At 35.5% G+C, this 24,406-nt stretch overlaps 3 protein-coding genes across 4 annotated transcripts; all 3 read left to right on the top strand.

Annotated features, from left to right (window-relative positions):
- Window positions 1-943: 943 nt before the first annotated feature.
- On the top strand, window positions 944-1,732 carry LOC129883568 (uncharacterized). Its single transcript, XM_055958202.1, has one exon. The coding sequence runs from the start codon at window positions 944-946 to the stop codon at window positions 1,730-1,732; it is 789 nt and encodes a 262-aa protein (XP_055814177.1).
- A 3,265-nt stretch (window positions 1,733-4,997) lies between these two features.
- LOC129882586 (ubiquitin-like-conjugating enzyme ATG10) lies at window positions 4,998-20,530 on the top strand. 2 transcript variants are annotated; one of them, XM_055956962.1, is made up of 6 exons: window positions 4,999-5,337; window positions 5,428-5,469; window positions 5,552-5,614; window positions 18,734-18,833; window positions 19,406-19,503; window positions 20,131-20,530. In XM_055956962.1, exons 1-6 carry the CDS (start codon window positions 5,182-5,184, stop codon window positions 20,371-20,373), a joined length of 702 nt encoding a protein of 233 aa, XP_055812937.1. In that variant the 5' UTR covers window positions 4,999-5,181; the 3' UTR covers window positions 20,374-20,530. The 2 variants fall into 2 exon arrangements, with proteins under 2 accessions (XP_055812938.1, XP_055812937.1); XM_055956963.1 differs by lacking the exon at window positions 5,428-5,469 and having other exon boundaries at window positions 4,998-5,337.
- On the top strand, window positions 7,972-11,331 carry LOC129882587 (uncharacterized). Its single transcript, XM_055956964.1, has 4 exons — window positions 7,972-9,754; window positions 9,841-10,544; window positions 10,625-10,743; window positions 10,835-11,331. The coding sequence occupies exons 2-4, from the start codon at window positions 10,481-10,483 to the stop codon at window positions 11,048-11,050; spliced, it is 399 nt and encodes a 132-aa protein (XP_055812939.1). The 5' UTR covers window positions 7,972-9,754; window positions 9,841-10,480; the 3' UTR covers window positions 11,051-11,331.
- Window positions 20,531-24,406: the final 3,876 nt, after the last annotated feature.

The raw sequence follows: 24,406 nt of genomic DNA, 5'->3' as shown, positions 1-24,406 counted from the left end.
TTAGGGTCGTAGACACTTTCCTTCTTTCACCACTTGCAATTTCTAGCTACGACTGCATTCTACACCTCGTTGAAATGTAGATGAGCCGTATAACATGCTTATTCCCTTCACTTTTCCTTTATTCCTTCACTGCTACTTCGACGACTAACACCTACTACTCGTATACCCAATGATGAGTCATAGTCTGAGCCCGTAAACCTCAAAAATCACCTTTCTTCAATGCTATGATTCCTCAACCAATTTTATGACTTAGATTTCTGCAAAATATGCACAACCAACATCAAACATGCTAACACATGCTTAAAAAACATGCACATTCTTAAGTTTTAAAGTACTAAAAGTACCATAAATACACGGTACATCAATGTCGAGGTCATTTTCAGTGAGAGTGTGATGCCGAGGTTATTTTTGGTGAGAGTGTGATGCCGAGGTCATTTTAGGCGAGAGTGTAATGCCAAGGTTATTTCCTTCAAGAGTGTATCATCAATCATTGCCGACGAGAGTGTGATGCCAAGATCATTGCCGGCAGATGTGACTGATGCTAGATTATTGATTGTGAATAAGCATCATTGCGTACTTATTTTTGATGTATTAATTCTTGTATTTGATTTGTGAGATACTTATGATTTATGTCTTGTGATGACATAAGATTCTTTACCAGCTCAGTAGCTAGGACCCAAATTGATTACTTACTACTTTAGAAGGGTGATAGAGGCCTTTGTAAGGATTGCAAAGTCATTCTAAGTGAAAATATTACTACCCAACATAGTCTTTTGGTGATGTACTTGGAGATTAAAAGGGATAGGAGAAACAAGACCATTTATGATAGATCAAGGATTAGATGGCGGCCTAACTCCTACCCTTTCTCGGGAGATGAGGGAGAAATTGATTGGTTTAGGGGCCTAGAGTAGTAGCAGGGAGGTGAACAACATGTGTATGGGACATGACTGCTAGTTATATTAGAAAAGAAGCTATCGAGGTTCTAGGGGTTTCAAGAGAAATCTTTGGTGGTCATCAAGGAGATTGGTGGTGGAATGGAGAAGTTCAAGACAAAGTGAAAACTAAGAAGGTTGTGTATACAGAGTGGTTGGAGTGCATGGATGAGGATGAGAAGTATAGGCTTAAAGATATTTATAAGAGGGTCAAGATGAAAGCAAAGTCGGCAGTCACTAGTGCAAAGACAACAACTTTTGAATGCTTATATGATGAGTTAGGAGAAAAAGGTGGAGATAAGATATTGTATAGGCTTGCCAAAGTGAGAGAGAGAAAAGCCCGCGATTTGTATCTAGTAAAGTGCATCAAGGATGAGGAAGGAGAAGTGCTAGTGTATGAGAACTTTATCAAGAAAATGTGGCAAACTTACTTCCACGGACTCTTAAATAAAAAAAGAGACAGAGACATTGCACTGGGTGATTTGGTGTACTCTCATAGTCTTCGAGGCTTTGGGAACTGCACGTGTTTTAGGGTTGAAGAGGTTAGATGTGCTATTATCCGAATGAAGAGGGGGAGAGAGATCGGGCTTGATAAGATTCTAATGGACTTTTGGAAGAGCATTGGCAAGACAGGTCTGGAGTGGTTGACTAGGTTATTTAATGTTATTTTAAAGATAGCTAAGGTGCCTGATGAATGGAGGTGGAGTACTATGGTTCCATTATATAAGAACAATGATGATATTCAAAACTGTAATAATTACAGAGGTATCAAATTATTAAGCCACACGATGAAGATATGAGAGAGAGTGGTGGAGCTGAGGGTGAGGAAAGAAGTGTCAATCTCAAAAAATCAATTTGGATTCATGCCGGGGCGGTCAACTACTAAAGCAATCCACTTATGCGGAGACTGATAGAGAAATTTAGAGAAAGAAAAATGGATCTTTATATGGTATTCATTTATCTTGAAAAGGCATATAACAAAGTTCCAAGGAATGTTCTCCAGAGGTGTCTAGAGGCTAAAGATGCCCCAATAGTGTATAAGGGCAATAAAGGACATGTATGCTGGAGCCAAGACTCAGGTTAGGAGGTGGAAGGTGACTCAGAGCATTTTCCTGTTGTAATGGGAGTACATCAGGGATCTGTGTTGAGTCTGTTTCTTTTTTCCTTGGTGTTGGATGAGCTGACACAATCTATTCAAGAAAAGGTTCCATGGTGTATGCTATTTGCGGATGATATAGTGTTGATTGAGGAGACTTGGTACAAATTTAATGATAGGTTGGAGGTTTGGAGATAAACTTTGGAGTCCAAAGGGCTCAAATTGAGTAGGACCAAAATAGAATACTTGGAGTGCAAATTCAATGCTGCGATGGATGAAGAGGGTAGGGAAGTAAGGTTGTCCAATCAACCTATCCCCAAAAGAGAAAGCTTTAAATATCTTGGATCCATTATCTAGAGTAGTGGGGATATCGATGATGATGTCACACATCGTATTGGGGCAGTATGGATAAAATGGAGGCTTGCCTCTAAAGTCCTATGTGATAAGAAGGTACCACCTAAACTTAAAGATAAGTTCCACAGAATAATGGTTAGACTGCGTTGTTATATGGAGTGGAGTGTTGGCCAGCCAAGAACTCGTATGTTTAGAAGGTGCATGTTACGGAGATGAGGATGCTGAGATAGATGTGTGGTCATACTAGGAGTGATGGGATTAGAAATGAGGTTACAAAGGAGAAGGTGGGAGTGGCCCCTGTGGTAGACAAGATGAGAGAAGCGAGGCTGAGATGATTTAGGCATATGCAGAGGAGGGGTGTCGATGCACCAGGTAGGAGGTGTTAGCGATTGAATTTGGGAGTTATGTAGAGGGGTAGGGGTAGACCAAAAAAGTATTGGGGAGAGATAATTAGACAGAATATGGCGCTACTCCATATCACCAAAGACATGACCTTAGAAAGAAAAGAGTGGAGGTCGCGGATTAGAGTGGAAGGTTAGTAGAAGTAGAAGGCTAGTAGATATAGAATGATGTCTTGCATTGTGACGGTTTAGGATTGGTCGTAGGTCTAGGCGTGTCATTGTAGTTGTGTTGTGATTGCCTTTAGAGTATCACGTTATGGTGCAATTGTTATTATTATTGTTATTGTCTTATAAAATTTGCATCGTTTTTTCTGTTTTTGTCATTATGATATATATATACATATTCAATACTTTTGAGCCTAGAGTCTTTCAAAAATAGTCTATCTATTTCCATGAGGTATTAGTAAGGTTTGCGTACATCTTACTTTCCCCAGACCCCACTTGTGGGATTTCACTGGGTATGTTGTTGTTGTTGTTGATGACTTAACTGTGATTGTGAAATATTTTTGAATTGTGTATTGTGAAATCTAGGTTGGGCTGATTTTTTGTGCAGGTTGTAGTTATTGAGGTTCGATTGGGATGAAAGGAGTTCTTGTATTTTTTAGATTTGCCTAGTTTTGTTAGTTGACTTGCTGAGTACCGTGTTGTTTGGTACTCACTTTTGCTTCTACACTTGTGTAGGTTTTTAGCCCGAACAGTGAGTTTGAGTTATTCATTATCTTCCTGGGCTTTGAGGTGACTTAGAGAGGTAGCTGATTGACGTCCGGCAATCTCCCTTATCCCTTTTTATTTTATGCTTTATTTTATTTGAGATTATTTAAGACTTTCGCTTTTGGTTTATTTGATATATGTAGTATTTTCGCAGTATTTCCTATAATTGTTGGGTTTAGGCTAACTTGTTCTGGTGGGATAGGATACATGTTATCACACCCGGATTTGGGTCATGACACATTTGAAGTATCATCTATCCTTATTGTATTGTAGATAAATTCAGAAAACTTTACAACTTCTTCTAGCTCTATTGTATTGCCAACAACTTCAGAAAATACTCTAGCTACTTCTTTAAATTCTGAAACTTCTAAAGGCTCAATTTCAATCACATTTATTTTGAGAATGGGTCGAAGACCAGTGTCAGCAACATCAGATAAATAGAAGTCCAAAACATCATCATCCTTTATTTCAGAAAAAGAAGCTTTTTGCGATGCAACAATGTTGAGCATGTAAGTAACTAAAATATTCTCCGGCTCACACAACTTACACCTACTAATGATGATATTAACAAACTCATCGTATGTAACATCCCTCCTCACTCGTATCGATATTGTACGACCTCCCTTCGACTTCCAACTATAACACTTACCGGTCCTTATCCATTCACCATGTAAATCAATTTCTAGTAGAATTTGATCCTCCATTAATTGTCACAATTTCTGTAATTATTATAAAGATTCATATATTAAACAACATGTAATTTTTTTTTGTATAAACAACATGTGGATGTTTAAACAAAGTATGATTGTTCACATGAAGCGTGTTTGTACAGTGCAAACTCTAGTATAAACGTCATGCAGTTGTTTAAACTACATATAAATGTTTAAACACATCAGAATATGCATTTTAAAATGTAAATACAACGAGGGTATTTAAAGAACTGTAAATATTTATCTAAACACCATACAATAGTTTAAACAACATGCAAATATTTAAGTTTTGTGTAAGCATTTCACGCTTACTCTTTCCCTTTTAAAATAGCGTCCAAGTAATGTATCCACAAATCACTATAAAAAATAAAAAAATTAAAAAATAAATACATATTAAAAAATGGTTCAATGATGAAGAAAAAGATAAATGCAGATTTATTTTAAAGATAAACCCTAATTTGAGAATACCAAATTATTTAGAAGATTGTGATATTTTAAGAGTCAAAAAACAAAAAGCAAAAAAAAAAAAGAAAGAAGAGAGAAATTTGAAAGAGGATAAAAATCCCCAAAATACCTATGTGAAAAAGCATTTTTCACTTCTTGAGTTTTTTGACACTTTTTATTTTTTTTATATGTTAGTCCTTTGAGCAAATACCCAAACTTTAAAGATATAAAAATGATGTTATAAATAAACATAATCCTGATTAAAAAGGAATTTTTTTTAACATATTTAAAACTTATGTTCTATTTTTATTTATTTACCCTCTCAAAGGTCCTTTTTAATTCACTCACCCCTTCTTTTGTATATTTTGGCAGGTCAATCTCTGGGGAGTCCCTCCATATGTTAAATTTGAGTGATATATAGAGATATGTATTAGTGAATGGTTATATAATTTATTTTTGATGTTTTACACTCCATCATCATTTTAATCCTCGCTTCAATTACTAGTGTATATCTCCCTGTGTTGTGGGCAGAGATGTCATCCATATCCTCATGGGATGGCACCATTACATCTACTGAATTTCACAATGCTGCTTCTACTTTTGCTGAGATATGGAACAACTTCGATCTAGGGTTTCCTAACTGGTCATGGATCAACTGTCCAAAGAAACCAGCTTTTGCTGATACCAAGGTTCATCTTTATATGATTTACATCTACTGAATTTCAACAATCTTCTTTTCATATATTTTATACTCACTTTGTTTTCTGCAATTTTCGCAGGTACAAGGATATTTATCCTTGGAGAATATCATTCTTCCTCAGGTTTCTCTTCGTTTGAACTATTTTAACAGTTTATGTACCTGTAAGACTTTGCTGATTTCCTTTTTTTTTTTCCCATTTATAGGAAGAATGTTGTCTTGCTGGAATAGAAGAATTGGCTTGCTCTGGCGAAGATACTGCCATATTGGTATGTTACACATTTTATTCTTTAAGTAATTTCCTTCACCTAGGAAACACCATTTTATTTGATAAGGGTGCTTGAGCTTCAAAATTCTTATCTCTTACTCACCTGTGTTGAAGGTTTTAACAAGGACTATTTCTGGTTTAAACTGCTTTGCAACCAAGATTTCCAATAATTTTGTGCTGTCTATTGGATTAGTATTTGAGTCTTTGGTAGGATGCACTAATTGTCAAATCTGTTGAGTTTTTCCTTTAATATTCTTGTAAGTCATCACCTTAGGCCTTTTGGGGGGTTTGGTTTGATCCGTACCATGTCTATATAAATGCAAAAAGAGATTACATAAATTTGAAGGGAGACGTTGACCTTACCTCTGCAAAAGTAAAGATTGAAAATTCAATCTTTTCAAAAGATGAAAGGCTGCCTATACAAAACCTTTCATATAATTAGAATAAGAGTATTAACTCACAAGGAAGTCACATCTTCTTCTAATACTAGGGAGTTTCCATCTATCTAAATGAAATAATCCTTTTACCTCTTTAGGAAGATGTTAAAAAGAGTAGAAGAAGAACCCAATTCCACTTGAAGAGGCTTGTTTGTATAAGAAGTCGGCCACTTGATTGGCTTTCCTAAAACAGTGTGAAATCTTCACATCAACACCATTGATACCCTTGATGATGTATCTGATAATACCTTTGAGCTTGAGATTGTTAATGACCTTGTTATTGATCATGTCAGTAGTCACTAAGGAGTCCAATTCAAGATCAAAACTATTGAATCCAGCCTGTTTGCACCAGTTAATCCTATACATAACAGCCATTGCCTCTGTCTGATTGTTACTTTTACATTGAATGGGGACTGAAAAGGCAATGATAAGGTTACCAGAATCATTTCTCACCACACCTACAATACTTTCTCTGGATGTAGCTTCCATTAGTGTTAACTTTAATCCTTCCAAGCATTGTCTTGTTCCAAGTATGAAGTAACATGTCTCCAACTGATGACTGGTTTGAATCTTTCAATTCTTTGACATAGTTGAGTCCAGTTACTGAAATATCACAGCTAGGAAATGCCACAGATATGTCTGTCTTTATGTTCCACAGGATATGCTCTTCCATGTTGGAAGTAACAAATCTTTTCTGGTCACCATATTTACAAGAAGTCTAGCTCCTCCAACTTTCCCAACAAATACAAATAGGAACTATTTGTTGAATTAGTTTGTGTAAGCTTTTTTTAGTCTTAACATCCCACCACATAGTTAAATTCTTTTTTATAGATAAAGAGTGATGTCTAACTCCCAGAGGGTTACCAAAGAAGTTCCAAATATAACAAGCAGCCTCACCATCAATAAAACATGGTTCATTGTATCACAAGTAGGTGTACTGCAACAAAAGCATCTTGAGACTAATTGGTTACCAAAATTATGGAGAAGCTCATCAAAAGGTAACTTTTTAAGAATCAATCTCTAAGTAAGAAATGAAATTTTTAAAAGGTAAACATTTATGCCATACCTTGTCAAGAGTGGCGTCATTCTGCCTAGGCTGTCTGATGATTTTCCATGCTGAAGAGTTGGTGTAATAGCCATCTTGGATAACATTCCAGATGGCAAAGTCATGGAGATTTGGGAATGTTGTTAATATGTTGAGTCATGTAATCTGGGAGCACCTCACAAAGCTTCTCCAAATTCCACTTTCCATTGTCAATATAGTCACTGCCATTAGCCTTAATTTTATCAATATTACCAGGATAAAGGACTGCGAAGCACCCTTCTCAATCCAATTATCCCATCACATGCTGCAACAACCATCTTTAATGTGCCAAAGAATGATTCTTTCAGTGTTCTCCCTAGCTTTAATTAGAGATTCAATGCTTGAGAGTTTCCACTTGTCCATGCCTTGGACACCGGACGAACCCTATTGCAATATTTTGCCCTCATGAAATCAGCCCATAGAGAAGGCTGAGTCGTGAACCCAGTGTTGTGAAAAAGCGCCAAAGCGCTCGCTTTAAGCGTGAAGCGAAGCAAGGCGAGGCACTAGCGCTTCAATACCGTGAAGCGAAGCGATATTAGAAAAGCGTGCGCTTCATGGGAGATGTGAGAAGCGCGCTTCATGTAGAAGCGAGAAAAAAGCTCGCTTATTTGTTAAAAGCGGCACTAGATTTTTTTAAAAAAAAACAAATTTATAAACTTACAATTAATTGTTCCAAGCTGCTGTGACTTCTTCGAGACTTCGACAGTTCAACTAGGTTAGTTTTTCTTCTTCTCTTCTTCTTCTCTTCTTCTCTTTCTATTTCTATTTTTATTTCTATTCAGCAGTTCTACCGTCTGCGCAACTGCTGCGATGTTCTTCTCTTCTTCTCTTCATCACTTCTTCTCTTCTTTTTCTATTTCTATTCAGCAATGCAGTTCTGCGCAACTGCTGTTATGTTTTGGCCATTTTTTTTGATTTGGGTTCTCAGTAGACCTCTGTTTTGTTAAGCTATGCTCTGTTTTTTTATATCTGTATCATGATTTTTTTTCTCATAAATCATTTTATTACCAAAAATAAAACCATGAATTACAATCTTGAAGATCACTAAGGTTAAATTGAATAAAAGAGACAATAGATGAATTTAACCTGGTAATTTAATTAATCTGCGTGTAAAAGGCTCTAACATTACCGTCATAAAAAAAATTAACTAACATTTATCATATAATATTAATTAATTTGGTGATCTGAAAAATTTGGTTGAATTTTTTATAGTGATTTTATTACACAAAACAAGGGCTGCTTTATTACCCACTGCAGCTGCTTTATTATTTTTTTTAATATTGCTGCAACTGTTCTATTAGGCTAGTGGGCTCATAGTGCGGTTATATGAAGTGGAGGATGGATATTGGATGTTTAATTAACTGCATAAAGGGAATTTATCAAAAAGTGGAGCCCATAGACCACTTTCCATGGCCAATTTTTGACTTAAAACCCACTGCAACAGCTTTTTATTTTTTTTAATTTTGCTGCAGCTGCTCTATTATTGCTCTATTAATTTTGCTGCCATCTGTCAACTGCTCTATTATTGTTTTTGACAATTTGACTTGTGTGACTGAATCATTATTCTATTTTTTCTTTGTAGTAAGTTGTATTTTCTTAATGGCACAAAAAAGGGATCCAGCTTGGGCATATGGAATTGCCATGGGAAGTAACACAAAAATCAAATGTATTTTTTGTGATATGACATATAATGGCGGAATATTTCATTACAAGAAACATCTTATTGGTGGTTATAAAGATGTTAAAGTGTGTCCAAAGGTCTCGAATAGTGTGAAAGAAGAAATAAAAGAGTATTTTACGAAAAAAATGAATTTAAAACTCAAATGAATCCTGAAACATCCATGATTAATCTTGTTGATGATGATGAAATGGATGATGAAGTTGAAGTGAATATGCCAATGGGTCCTCCCTCAAAAAAGAAACCTTCAACTAGTGAAAGTGGGTCATCCACCGCTAGCAATGTCAAAGGTCCTCTTAATCTCTATTTCTCGCAAAAATCAAATGAAAAGAGAAAAGGTGGACCTATTGATCTAGAGGCTTCTAGCAAGATTTTACGGGATCGTGTTGTATCTGCTTTGCTAGGTGGATGTATGATGCAGGATTGCCTTTCAATTGTGTTAACTACACCGAAAGTTTTGATAAATTCATTGAGGCAATAGGCCAATATGGCCCTGGAATGAAGCCCCCCCCACCTATCATGAGGTAAGAGTTCCTTGTTTAAAAAAAGAGGTGGAAAAGACAAACAAAATTGTAGAAGATCATAAGGTTCAATGGAAAACGTATGGTTATTCCATTATGATGGATATATGGACAGTAAGGAATGGGAAAATAATCATCAATGTTTTGGTGAATTCTCCAAAAGGAAATGTGTTCCTTAAATCTCATGATGCTAGTGACTCTTCTACTGATTCTAATAAGATGTTTAACTTGCTTGAGAAGACTATCTTGAAAATAGGCAAGGAAAATGTGGTACAAGTTGTGACTGATAATGCAAGTGAGAACAAAAAAGCGGGTGACATGTTGAAGGGAGTGTTCCCGCATATTTTCTAGACTCCTTGTGCTGCTCACTGTATCAACTTGATGTTTGGTGACATTTTCAAAGAGGCCCCGTATTCTACAGGTGAACATGAGTCTTGATATGTAATGTTCTTTTTTAATCTTCATGTTAGTTTTCTTACTTATTAACTATTAAATTTTTTTGAATAGTTTTTGGTAAGGCTGTTAAGATACATTCTTATGTCAGTCAAAGGGCACTCTTGTTGAATATGATGAGGAGATACACAAAGCAAAGAAACTTGGTAAAACTTGCTACGACAAGATTCGCAACAGCTTTTTTGGCATTGCATAGTTTTTATATGCAAAAGAAAAATCTGAGAACCTTGTTTATGTCCACTGAATGGAATGAGAGTGTCTATGCAAAGGAAACTCTTGGGAAAGAAGTTGCGAGACACATCATTAGTCCATATTTTTGGAATGACACTGTTCAAGCACTTAGAATTGGTGGTCCTTTAGTTAATGTACTTCGTATGGTGGATGGGGAGAAAAAACCACCAACGGGCTACATTTATGAAGACATGGATAGGGCCAAAGAAAGTATTGAAAAGGCATTCACTTATGATGACAGGAAATATATGAATGTTTTCAAAATCATTGATGCAAGGTGGACGGATCAACTTCATCAACCTTTACATGCAGCTGGACATATTTTGAACCCGGGGCTCTATTGTAAAAATAATGAGATGAAGACTTTAACTGAAGAAGTGTGGTTGGGATATCATGCATGTGTTGAGAGGATGATTCTAGATAAAAGTTTTCAAGACAAAATAGGGGATGAGCTTGGGTGTACATGAAAGCTGATGGGCTACTTGGAATTGAGTCGGCCATTAGAGTTGGAACCTTAAGGTCACCAGGTGAGCATTTCAACATTTAGTTGTTAAAGCTTTAACTTTTAAGTTATTACATATTAACTTTTAAAATAATTCTTCTACAGTTGAATGGTGGATGCAATATGGTCATAATGTCCCAAACTTGCAACAATTTGCTATTAGAGTGCAAAGTTTAACTTGTAGTTCATCTGGTTGCGAGAGAAATTGGAGCGTGTATGAACATGTGAGAACCTATATTATGTTATTACTAAATTAAATGGTATCTTAGTTGTCCAAAGTCCTCCCATTAATTACTTTCTACGAATTCTATGCAGATTCATACTAAAAAGAGAAACAGGCTTGAGTTAAAACGCCTGAATGATCTAGTGTTCATCAAATATAATAGAACATTGGTGCGTCGCTACAATGCTCGCAATACCATTGATCCAATTTTGTTGGATAATATTGATGATGCAACTGAATGGTTAACTGGAGCACCCCAAAATCATGAAGATGAAGAAGTATATGAAGGAGAAGGTCTCACATGGTGAAGTTGCTACGGCTAGTGGTGTGGAGGAGAATATTTATGGTTTTAGGGGGAGTACTTTAAGGGGCAAGGAAAAAAGAGTAGCTACAGGTTCAAGTTCATGTTCAAAATCAAATAGAAGTAGAACTCTTGTTGATGAGTCCTCCGATGAGGAAGAAGATGAGGACCAAATAGAAGTAGAACTCTTGTTGATGGCACTTCAAGAGTTTGAGGATCTTGTTGAAGAATAGGATTTTGCTCTCTTTGTGATTTGGTTATGCATTTGCTTTATATGGTGTTACTTATGAGGATTATTGACTATCTAGTTACTTTTTAATCTAAGTCTTTCGAGTTTTTGATTATTTATCTATGCATATTTTATATTTTATATTTTATATTTTTATACTAAATAATGCTTTTTCTGAAAAAAGCATGCGCTTCGCTTCACGCTTCTCGTTTCTGTGAAGTGAGCCCCCGTCGCTTTTTTCCGCTTCTCGCTTCTCAAAACACTGCGTGAACCTCCACCATCTTTTGATGGCTAAGGTGTTGGAGATTTCATTTATGTTTCTGATACCAATAACACCCTCATCTTTAGGAACACATAAGTTTTTCCAAGATCTCCAGTGATATTTTGCTTTGTTATCACTGGATCCTCAGAAAAAACTAGCAAAGTGTTTTTCCAGAAGGTTCAGGGTACTCACAAAGGGGGTTTATAATAGTAAGAGTGTAAGTGGGCATAGATTGAAGAACATTACCAATTTCAAAAAAAAAAAGTGGGCACAGATTTTAACACACTTTTAACCATAACCACTCTACCTTCTTAAGGAAGCATCTTACCTTGCCAACCATTCAATTTTTTAACGAAACCATATCATCAAAGTATGAAATCATCTTTCCTCCCACATAAATAGGACAACCCAAATATGTAAAAGGAAAAGCTTTTGTCCATGAAGCCAGTGCGTCTTCTAATTCTGTTAATTCTGTATCCACTTGCTTTATCAGTTAAAAGAAACTTTTCTATAGGATTTCTCATATCTTCTACACTGTTTCATGATAAGCTTCATGGATCTAGTATTACCACTACTGAAAATAACAATATCATCAATATAAGCAAAATGGTTCATCTTGGGGCTTCTAAGATGCATAGAGAAAGGGGTGAAGTTGATATTATCATGCAAATTGTTAAGAGATCTAGAAAGCACCTTAGCAGCAATAATGAAAATGGATGGATACAAGGGATCTCCTTGCTTAAAACTTTGTGATGAAGAGAAAAAATCATTTCTAGATCCATTAATGAAAACAGAGTACCAAACATTTGAGATAAGCCTACAAACCATATTAATCCAAATATAGAGAAACCAAGTCTTTTGAAAATTTCAATGAGAAAAGACCATGACTCTGTCATAAGCTTTTTCCATATCCAATTTAAGAACAATGTTACCACTAACATTGGGCTTAGAGATGTCATGGACAATTTCTTGAGCAAGCATGACATTTTTAGTAATAGGCCCACCAATAATAAAGCCACTTTGGGGCATGGACCTCTAAAGGAGCTCTTCCCTGGATTTTTCAGCATTGCCACTATGCCAGACATTAATTTGGAATTAGCACAAGGAGTACATGTATGGAATATTACTTTAGAAGGCTACTGGATGACTGGGAGCTGGAAAGAGCTGTTGAATTTTTCAAGACCTTAGAATCATTCCAAGGGTTCAAAGATACTGAAGATTCACTTATATGGAAGCCCACCAGTAAAGGCTCCTTTTAAGATGGTATGCTTTTCTTGGCTAGTAGCAAGAAATGCTTGCCTCACACAGGATAAACTTCAAAGATTCAAAGAAGGGGATTTAAATATGTTTTAGATGCTTTTTGTGCGGAGCTGCTAGGGAAAATAATAGTCACTTATTCATCTATTGTCCTGGTACTGGACAATTATGGGAACTACTTCTTGAACATGGTAGGAATCAGATGGTCAATGCCAGCAACAAGTGTTGATTTACTGAAATGTTGGAATCAGAATGCTGGGCCAGTTAGTTAGAAAAATTGGTGGAAACTTGTCCCTGCTTGCATATGGTGGACCATTTTCGAAGGAGAGGAACTATAGAGCTTTTGAAGACAAATACAATTTTGTGGAGAAAATCAAGATGAATAGTATATTTTTATTTTTATTTTTGGTGTAAAGAAAGCTATGCTGAGGAGGCTGAATCACTAGTTGATATGCTAGGATCCTGTGAAGCAGTAGCCTAAGCTTGGTTGGGATTTTGTAAAGTCTTTTTGCACTGTTGTGATGCAACTTTAGTTTGTAATAGAAAGGGTTGTGCCTTCTAGTTAAGATTTTGAAAATGATTTTGTTGGAAAGATTATTCAAACTTATAGGCCCCAAATCAAAAAAAACTAGCAAGGGAATCTATTTTTGGAATTAAAGCAAAGCAAGTATGAGTAAGGAATTTGGTGTGATTCTTAACTGAGAAAAACTCCATGACAAAGGCACAAACATCTTGTTTGATGATATTCCAGCAATTTTGGTAGAATTTACTATTATATCCATCAGCCCTGCAAAACTATCAACACTCATACTGAAAACAACATTCTTGATCTCTTCCTCAATAAGCAAGTTGTGCAGCATTTCATTATCTCCCTCTGAGATCAAAGTTGGAACACAATCCAGGAGACTATCATCCAAAACAGGCTGTTCCAAGTTAAACATTCCCTTATAATGTCTAACAGCAGCTCTAGCAATCTTATCTTCTCCCTGTATCCAATTGTCTCTATGATTTTAAATTCAATGGATCTGAAGTTTCTCCTTCTATCCCTTAACACACTGAAAATATTTACTAATCCAATCCCCTTTTTTAAACCAGCTGATCTTTGCCTTTTGCTTCAGAAGTGAATCCTGTATACTCAACTATTTGACATATTCAGCATGACCCCTGTTCAAATCCTCCCTACCCTTGCTCATTGTTGTTAATTTGGTCTAATTCTTCTAACAAGTTGTATTTTGTCTCCCAAGTGTTGACCTGCTCATTAATATTTCCAATAATCTCCCTAGACCACTGGCTAAGTCATTTACTAAGAAACTTGTGCTAATTTTGTAACCTCCACATAGCATTGCCAATGACATTCATGTTCCATGCTTCCTGTGCCAGTTCAAGAAAATCATGTTGTTGTGTCCAAATGCTTAAGAACCTGAAGTAACTATGAACTCCTTTTGGTCTGTGTAACTTCTCATTAATAGAGATCTATGACCAGAACCAACTCTAGATAAGTGCTTCACAGTGTTAGTATGAAATTTTTGAGCCTATAAATCATTAACCAAAACTCTGTCAAGCCTTTTCTAGATTCTTTTCCAGTGCCTTCTTTTGTTACACCAAATGTATCTAGGTTCGACATAACCCAAGTCATATAAACCACAAGCCTCCATAGTACTGTGAAAAATATAGGAAAAAAAATTATTGAATTGTCTCTACATTATTATATTGAGGTCCTATTTATAGACACTACATTAGACTCCTTTTCCAACTAGGACACTACATTACAATCCTTTTTCAAGTAGGAATATTCTTGTTTCTATTCCTATTCTGACACTCCTGCTCAATTTGGATTATACAAGTCATATGTAATGAGCTTGTTATAGATATAATTAATATGAGGACCAATGAGGGGCTTAGTGAAGATATCTGAGAGTTGATCATTCGACTTCACAATTTTTTTTAAAGATATATTTTTAGAGTATCTTTTCTCTGACAAAGTGACAATCAACCTCAATGTGCTTAGTCCTCTCATGAAATACTAGATTTGATGCAGAATGTCGATAAAACACAGAATGATCAGCTTCACTACGAGTCATGCCAAACTCCTATATTGAATTTCTCAAATCAAGCTCAAGAAGATTGTTTCAGATCATAGGGTGACATGCACAATTGACATACAAGGCTACTAGACTCCCCCTGAGCAACAAAACTAGGTGGTTGCTCTAGATAGACTTCTTCCTCAATGTCACCATGGAGAAAAGCATTTTTAATGTCCAACTGAATAAGATGCCGATGGCAAACGACAATCATAGATAGAAAAAGGTGGGCAGATGTTGTTTTAGCCACAGAAGAAAAAATATCAATGTAATCCAGTCCAAATATCTGAGTATGCCCTTTTGGTAAAAGTGAATATGAAACAAAGAGAAAACACTATTGGAAAACTCATATCTACTAGAAACAGTGCATCGACCGCTAGAAAGTTCTCGAAATCTGGTATGAAATATATCGATCATCTTGGAATCAAGAGACGAATCGATATTGAACAAGAAAGTCACCGAAAAACTTATTAGAACAGGCTTATGCACTCCGCATGGTACTAATGTGGTCGTTGGAACCCTAGATCTAGTCGCATGTGAGGGACCGACGACGCTGGTTGGGCTTTGGTCACCCGAGGTTGCTAGACCTTGAGGTGGTGTTGAATTTTGCACAACATTGACGAAAATTGAAACTGTGTAAGTCACATATGAAGAGTCATCAGAAAGACACACGAAACTATGCAAATTAGATTTGAGGAGTCACGGAAAAGATGCATGGTGCTATGCAACTCAAATATGAGAAAGTAGTCTGAAAGGTACAAGGTGCTACACAAATCAGATATAAGAAAGTAGTCATTGGAAAGATGCATGGTGCTACATAAATCAAATATGAGAAATTAGTCATCGAAAAGATGCATGGTGCTATGCAAATCGGATATGAGAAAGTAGACACCAAAATGATGCACGCTGCTATACAAATCAAATATGAGAAAGTAGTCACCGAAAAGATGCATAGTGTTATGGAAATCGGATATAAGAAAGTAGTCACCGAAAAGATGCAGGGTGCTATGGAAATTGAATATGAGAAAGTAGTCACTGGAAAGATGCACGATGCTACGAAAACACTGACGGATACAGGGTTGACACAAAACAACCCTAGAAGGTCGCCGGAAATTGACACACGGTGACCTGTCTGACTAAGTTTTCTTCCCTTGAATATGGGGTCCATGCGTATATCATTGGCACAACTTTTGTTAACATAACCATTTGCCAGAGGGGCGGCATATAAGGTCCATAGCCACCTTCCGACAACAGAAATTCTTTGATTCTCTACCAGGATCGTAGAAACTCTGATACCATGTGAGAAATAAAGGAGAAAAATATTAATGAATTGTGTCTCTACATAATTACATTGAGACCCTATCTATAGACACTACATGAAACTCTTTCTCCAACTAGGACACTATATTACAATCCTTTTCCTAGAAGGATTCTATATACTAATCATTATTCAAGTAGGACTATTCTTGTTCCTATTCCTATTCTAACACTGATAAAGTCGAAAACCTTTGAGCCCTGTGAGGTCTTCACCGAATTTCTCATTAGGATACATAATAACATTAAAGTCCCCTCCTATACACCAAGGTCCTGCAATAGAGTAGCTTATACTTTCAAGACTATCCCAAAGATCTCCTTTCCAAAGAAATCATTTGGCATAAATAGAGGCAATGTAAGTACCATGGCTGTCATTTATGTTTTTAAATTTGTTAGTGAGTTGTTTTTCATTGGCTATAACCTCAGCTTGATCTAGGTGATTCCAGAAGCACCTGATCTTTCCATTGGTATTGGCCAAACATAATGGAATCTAAGAAACTTCCTGTATCTATCATCTTGTTCATATTGACAAATGGCCACAAATAGCAAGGAAAACCACCTTATTAATATTGATTAAGTGCTTGATTCTGTGATTTGCTTTTTTTGATCTCATCCCCCTAATATTCCAAAAAATTGTACTAATCATGAAATACTAGGGGATGTCTTGTCTTGTTTGTGTTCCCTTCCCTTGTTTGGAGGGAAGGTTCTCTTTTCTTTTTTCTTCTTCCCTGTTTCCTTTGTTTTATCCTTCCTCTAGCTTCTTGAATATTCTGACCTTGTGTGTTGTGTTTTTCCTTCTTTTGTGTTTCTGAATTTTCTTCTTCTTTATTATTACTAGTAGCACTGGTGTCTGTTGAGTTGGTCACTTCTTCATGCCATTAAGTCTCTTTTGTAGTGTTATCAGGAGGTCTGGTAGTTTGATCAATACTTGTTCACAATTTAGCTCTTTTACCCTGATGAACAGGTTCTTGATTCTTGATTTTTTTCTCCTTCTTCTGTATCTTTCGCTCCAGTAGTATCCTGTTTGTCCTTTCTTTTTCTGCTTTTGATTTGGGATGTAGCATTTTTAAACACGACCTTGTTTTTCTTCTTGTGCATCTTCTTTTTCCTGTTCCTTTTTTTCTTCTTGGGTTCATTTTGGCTTTCCCCTGTGTTGCTTTTGGATCTTATCAGTCTGCACTTTTTCCCTTTTTCCCCATTCTTTCCTTTCTTGTCTCCATTGCTTTGTGTATTGGTTTTGCTCTGCTCATCATTCTTCTGTTTCCCCTCACTAGTTCCTTCTCCAGATTGATGTATGATAGCTTTTTTCTTTTCCTTATTCTCCTCTTCCTTTGATCTTACATTATGCCTCAATTCTTTGCAGTGTTTGCCTATAACCTTTGAAAGGTGACTCTTCATCCTCCAGGCCTACCCAAACAGAATCCGGACGTATTTTTAGGAGGTCCATTTCAACTAAAACCTTGGCTCTCGTTTTCTAGTTGGTAGCAACATGTAATGCTAAGGGAGTTACAACAGAACTAAGAACCTGTTTAACATAGTGCCAATTGTGCATGTGGGAAGGTAAACCTGGAAGAAGTGTTCATACCAGAGCAATTGGAAGATCTTCCTCTGGTTTGAAGTCCAGCGTCCATTTCTGCAACCACACCTGCATCCTTCCATTCAATTACCCTTTTGAACCAAACTAAATTGAATCATCTTCATTTGTGAAGTCAAGGAACAAATTATAGTTGTCGTAGACTCTGATTTTAACAGAGCCTCTAATCGGAATAAGTTCCCTGAATGTTGACATAATTCGATCAATCTGAGGGCTTCGCTTCAAGAATCTACCAACTATGGTATATTTACATTCCTCTCCCATGATGCCATAATAATCTTTTACCTTAAAGATTATCGCCGGTATCCCATTGTGATGGGATGTTTCTCGCAATGACTGATTCCCTGGGTGGACTGTTGGCTGTCGCTGTTGTGTTCACAGTTGTTACAGTGGTGGCATACAGAACTTTTCCAGAAATTCCTTCAGTGAGTGCTGCGCTCCAGCAAGGGGAGCAGTTTGGTTAAGTGGACACGCCGGAAGGCCTCCATCTGGTGGCTCTATAAGTCGCTATGCCTTAGACTCGCTGAAAAATTTACCGTTGTGTATAAGGTTTCTATTTGTGCGGAGAGTGTTTAGTTAGAGAGAGGAAAAGTTATGGATACAAGTGTCAGATGAGTAGCTGAGTAGTTTAATGTAATCTCTTGGTTCACATGTTAATTTCTTGCAATCAGGCAATAAGTTTAATGATCATTTATTCCTTGGCATTATAAAACTTCCAATTTTTCGGTATGGATGTTAATTTGATAGATGGTGGTGCTCTTATCAACAATTTTCTCCTCTTTTAAGTACTCTAGCCACAGTTCCATTGCAGTATGTGGCTGTCAACATTTATACATATCCATGCTCCATCTTCAAAACCACATGCTTTGCTGTGATATATCTGTTCCAGTTTTCATTTCTTAATTGTCTTTGAACTGTACATGGTTAAACATTGTCATGATTTTCCTTGAAAGGTTCAAAAGGACGGCAAAGAAAGACATCATTATGACTTTCATGTCATCTACAGTTCCTCTTTCAGGGTTCCAGTACTTTATTTCCGTGCATACTGCAGTGGTATGTTTGTATTCATTTTATGCGGAAAAATACTGAACGGAATAGTTTTCTTGTTTTTTGATATAATTATTTCTTAATCATACATTTATAGGATCACCAACCATCTATTTTGTGTTAATAAAGTCATGCTTTAAGACTTGATTGCTACAGCGTCACTGGTGATTGAAAACAAGATAGCAGCTTTACAACTGTACCAGTGAGACGCTAGATTGACAAATTTTATTGCTGAAGCAGAAAATCTTGGCTATACTCATGATGAGCTTGATACTTGCCATCTCATATATGCTTGTACAGTTTATGCCCTGATGTATAAAATGGAAAAGATGATGAGTAGTTCTAGTCTCTGGTCAACTCAATGTTCTGCATAGTTCTAATTCTGCCTCTACTACTTATTTGTTGTATAAATACTTCTTTGTCATTAGCTTTTTGTTTCATTTATCACTTCAAACCAAATAGTAAGCTACTCAGCATTGGGTTTCTGATATGCAATTCTCTCTCAGATAATTCATGATAATTTATATGATAATTTAGACACCAACATAAATATTGTTCTGATCATGCTATATCGATAGATGGAGAACCCTTGGCAATAGAAGACCTGGAAAAGGACTTTCCTACCTATGCTGCACAGGAACTAGTTGTATCTAAATGGACCTTTATAACTCGGGAGGTATGTTTGCTTCATTTATTTTCTGAAAGTTGATCATGTTTTCTCAACTTGTAATTTCAATTTGCACTTGGTATGTTTATGTGGCTTCACATTCTAGGATTCAAGCAACATAGTTAACCATGATATGATATAATGGTGGCCAAACTTCAACTTGCAAGTGATATCATGACAAAAAGATCCCTTTAGTTATCAGTTGACAATCATAACCGCTACCAACTTCTAGTAGTTAAGTATTTCAGTGGAATGACTATTTTCTGTTTGAAGCCATTCGGATGTCAAGGTTCTGGCAAAACTCCCGTCGTTGCTGAGTCTTCCTGGATGATCCTTGTCATATCCTGTCAATTAGCATCTCTTACTATGTTCTTCCTTAACCCTCCTTCACCAGTAAAAGCAAAACAGGATTAGCTACAACGATATTTCTTTGCTTTTCTCCATTATACCTCCTTCTACCCATTAGAATGAAGTTAACTTAGTGGGGGAAAAATCTTGCTAAGAACTTATTTTTCAGTTTCAAACAAAACTTATTGGAAAGAAATATATGTAATGAATGTGCACCACGTTGAGATCTGTCTTAATTTAAATGCTGAATTAAGATCTGTCTTAATTCAAATGCTGAATTATCTTTAGGAGCACCCCTTCCTGAATCGGCCATGGTACACATTACATCCCTGTGGGACTAGTGACTGGATGAAGCTGCTTTTCAGTAATGAACCTCCGGTGGTGTCTCAAGGTGGAGTTGCAATTGAGAAATATCTAACCTCATGGTTTTCAGTTGTATCAGCTATCTTTGGTTTTAAAATCCCCTTAAAATTCGCTACATGTATGAACTATACACCCAACAAGTCTGGAGATGTTGCTACTGTAATATAGATTTAGTTTTTTCTTGTCAATGTAAATTATCTGCTAAGATGCAAAATTAGAGCAGATTATGTTGGATGTTAGGCCTTACATAAAATTAATCTTTATCCTGAATAGGCCGATGTAGATTTTAAATTTTAATCTGTTAAAGTGTTGGCATTTCGGATTATTTCAATGAGCTTCTCTCAGTTTTCATGATGTACGCTGGTGAGGATTACATTCACAGGTGCAAAATGTCAAAAACTTAAATTGAAATATATGATCACACACACTTGTATCCGACATATTTTCAAAACAAAAAAAATACTCTATTTGATTACTATTTACTAGCAGAGTCTTCATTATAGACAGAGCAGACAGACAGGTCATTTGTTAAAAAGTAAGTATTAGAGGAACGCCGTATACCCTGTGCAAAGATAACCTGCATTTTTCCTTTCTTTTCGTTACACAATATGGATGTCCATTTCCAGCTACCCATTATATCTATTTAAACTACCTTAAAAGCATGAACTACCTAATTTGAATGCTAAATTACTATAATATCTCCAACTTAAACTCAATTTTGTATATCTTTCATATTTTAGATTATATTTATTTATTTATATTGTATTATATTAAAAGCATATACCTTTTCACATTGAAGGCTTGTGACTTTTTCAATGAGTTGTGATTTTTCTTATAGGCACAATAAGCACATTCACACTACCCTTTGTTGGCTATAAATAGAGGGTTTGTTCACATTTTTAAACTACGATTTTTCCAAGTCTTCTATTTTTTTCTTCTTAAAACATTCAAATAGTATATCTTCTATATTTTATATTATAATTATTTATATTACATTATATTAAAAACAGACACCTTTTCATATTGAAGGGCTGTGACTTTTTCAATGAGTTGTGACTTTTTTGAAGAACTGTGACTTTTTCAAAGAGTTGTGATTTTTTTGATGAGTTGTGATTTTTTCGAAGAGTTGTGACTTTTTAGTGTTGTGACTGTTTTGATAAGTTACACTAAACACATGTCCATACTACCCTTTGTTGACTATAAGTAGAGGGATTTTCTTATATTTTTAACTACGAATTTTGTAAGTTTTCTATTCTTCTTTTTCTTAAAACACCCAATTTAGTATATCTATAATATTCTAAATTATATTTATTTATTTATTTACATTATATTAAAAGAAAACACTTTTTCGCATTGAACGATTGCGACTTTTCTGAAGAGTTGTGATTTTCACGGGCTGTGTGTGACTTTTTAAAAGAGTTATAATTTTTTTGATGATTTGTGAACTTTTCGAATGGTTGACTTTTCTGATAAGACACAATAAACACATGTTCATACTATCCGTTGTTGGCTATAAATAGAGAGATTTTCTCACATTAAAACTATGAATTTTGTAAGTTTTTTATTCTTCTTAAAAAACTCAAGTGTGATTTGTAGTCGTTGATTGAATTGATGTTCAGTGAAATTTAAACACCCCCCAACTTGAATGTTAAATTACTATAATGCCTACCAAACACACAATTTAGTATATTTTTATATGTTATATTTTATATTTATTTATTCATTAATTGTCACGACCCAAGCCTAGGGCCTAGACGTGACATGGCGAATGAGGAACCCGAAAGTACCTCAAACAAGCCTCTTAGCATTCTTTTAGCCTTTCATAGGTAATGATGATAAATAAACAAGCGGAAATCATAATAAATCTTCAACTTACATATGTCCAACAATACCTCTAACTATTAGATTTAACGGGGCTAAGACAAGTCTCTAGCTCACCCTCAATCATAATAGAAGAAATTCCATAGTAAAATATCTTAACATATCATAAACTAGAAAGATAAAGGAGTATTGTTCCCGGAACATGGGAACTCACCAAAAGTAGTCTTCAATGGAATATCAACTAGCCACGTGGAGGAGAATGAGGAGGAGCACTGATCCCTACATGGTGATATCATGTAGGCAAAAGAGTATGCGTTAGTACTTTGAATGTACTAAGTATGTAAGGATGCATGAACATTGAGAAAACATTAAAACATTTATGTAATATGGAACATAATTTAATGTATGCATAATAAATCATTTATATATCCTCTAAAACATTCATTTTGTGGGAAATTAACCATAACCGACATTTAAGACCATGCGAGCTATTACATGGAATCCAACATAACCCCCTACGTTGGCCGGGGAGACTACTTGCCAGGTAGAACTCCGTCAACTTCATTCATTTCTTTAACTTTAACTTTAAGGGCTTTCATGGATCCATTAGCCTAAGCCTACAAGGGCTCCTATGTTGGCACATAGTTAATGAGACAAGGGGTTGCTACTAGGATTCCCTTACCGAATCTCACTTCAATGCCTCATTCGGTGCTAAGTCAATCCCACGGAATAGTTTAATACTTCAAAATATTCATAGCATATAACTTGAGAATTCAAACATCATGTTCGGTAGAATAGCTCATTAAAACATTTGATAATTCAAATATGCAAGAATTGTCCTTATTGCATAAAGAATCCATCATTCATATCATTTCATCATTCTTTCATTTCATAAGACTCCCTTTTTTATCATAGATATTGCTTTCATAAATATTTATTTGGAGTCAAAGCTTTCAAGTCAAACTTTATTAAAAACATAGTAAAACTAGGTGGGTTCAAATCACTTCAACTTGCAAATATGTATGTAAATAAATATACATAAATACTTTGAAATCCATTAATTAAAAATCATGCTTTAAACAACCCACCATGAATTTCAAGAACCTTTAAATAGATAAATAAAAGAATTACTTGTAAACCATCAATTCATACATATGAAATTATGTTGCATCAAAATAGAGCAATAATCATTAGTTTAACCATGATTCATATTATTAAGTAAAAATAAGAATTACCATAAGAAAATATTACTTGAAATCAAGAGACTTAATTGAAAGAGTTTTTGGACTACATGGGTGGAAGAACCCATGGATAAATACACACATAACTTAGAGTAGAGCTTAAAGAAAATAAATATAATTTATCATATAATCAAAATAATTTAGACATGAGAGTGGAAGGAATACTCTCATTGAAACCTTACATACCTGGAAACCGAAGCTTTAGTTGGTATCGGAAGACTTAATGACCACTCTTGAGTCCTAGCTTTTCTCCTTGCCGGAACGTTTTGTGTACTACCCGGATTATATGAATTACCGGAATAGTATTTCTTCACTACTAAGAACTAAAACTATATTTGAGAATGTGTAAAGAAGTGTATAGAGAGAAGATTTGCTTGAGAAAGCTTGATGAATAAAATGAGGAAATAAGGTGGGTATTTATAGGTGGGAAAGAGACCTAACAATAAATAAAATAATTATAAATAAAAATCTGAAAATTTAGTGGAATATATTGATGTCATGGATGATGTTAAATGGAGGACAATTTATGTCATGAGTGATGTCAAATGTATCTAGATCTTTCTATGGTAGGTGAAATGAGTTATCTTTGACAGAATACTCTTTTTGGGAGCTACGTTTGAATAAGTTAAATTCCTTATTAGGATTTGGTGTCTTCATAAGAATTGTAGATATGGAAGTCTAGTTTCATATCGTTCAAGAATCAACCAATTTGGATAAACCTACAGTGAGATATGATTTTTCTTCTATAAACACTCATTTCCGTCACAGCATCCTACCTTACAAAGATTAATTTATTTGACCTACTTAACCTCCGAATCTTAAAATATGGTCTTCCTAAAAGTTGTAGGTAATGATCTTGTGGTTACTCAGAAATTTGAATCACTCAATTTGGATATTCCTATGAAAAGTTATGACCAAAATACAGAGGCTGTATCATGTTTAGGCAAAAATTGAAATATCGTATACAACGTTTTTAGGGGATGTTACATTATCTCCCCCTTGGGAACATTCGTCCTCGAATGAGAAAAGACTTAGCTTGAGTAGAGTAGAGTGTTAACAAACAACCTATCATTAATGCAACAGTGTAATTTAAAAATATCGTTTAAAATATATTTCATAATTTTGCAAGCATATGACAA

The sequence above is a fragment of the Solanum dulcamara genome, chromosome 3 (genome assembly GCF_947179165.1).
Source record: "Solanum dulcamara chromosome 3, daSolDulc1.2, whole genome shotgun sequence".
In the NCBI taxonomy this organism is placed as follows: Eukaryota; Viridiplantae; Streptophyta; class Magnoliopsida; order Solanales; family Solanaceae; genus Solanum; species Solanum dulcamara.
The sequence above is the reverse complement of the archived record's forward strand: the minus strand, read 5'-3'. Positions and strand labels throughout refer to the sequence as shown.

What these genes read in the sequence shown, in the direction of transcription:
- LOC129883568 (XM_055958202.1), top strand. Translation starts at nt 944, where the DNA reads ATGACTGCTAGTTATATTAGAAAAGAAGCTATCGAGGTTCTAGGGGTT.
- LOC129882586 (XM_055956962.1), top strand. Translation starts at nt 5,182, where the DNA reads ATGTCATCCATATCCTCATGGGATGGCACCATTACATCTACTGAATTT. An exon ending in CAGCTTTTGCTGATACCAAG is followed by an intron (nt 5,338 to 5,427) that starts GTTCATCTTTAT and finishes CAATTTTCGCAG; the next exon opens with GTACAAGGATATTTATCCTT. An exon ending in TTTCCGTGCATACTGCAGTG is followed by an intron (nt 18,834 to 19,405) that starts GTATGTTTGTAT and finishes CTATATCGATAG; the next exon opens with ATGGAGAACCCTTGGCAATA.
- LOC129882587 (XM_055956964.1), top strand. Translation starts at nt 10,481, where the DNA reads ATGAAAGCTGATGGGCTACTTGGAATTGAGTCGGCCATTAGAGTTGGA. An exon ending in TGGAACCTTAAGGTCACCAG is followed by an intron (nt 10,545 to 10,624) that starts GTGAGCATTTCA and finishes ATTCTTCTACAG; the next exon opens with TTGAATGGTGGATGCAATAT. An exon ending in ATTGGAGCGTGTATGAACAT is followed by an intron (nt 10,744 to 10,834) that starts GTGAGAACCTAT and finishes AATTCTATGCAG; the next exon opens with ATTCATACTAAAAAGAGAAA.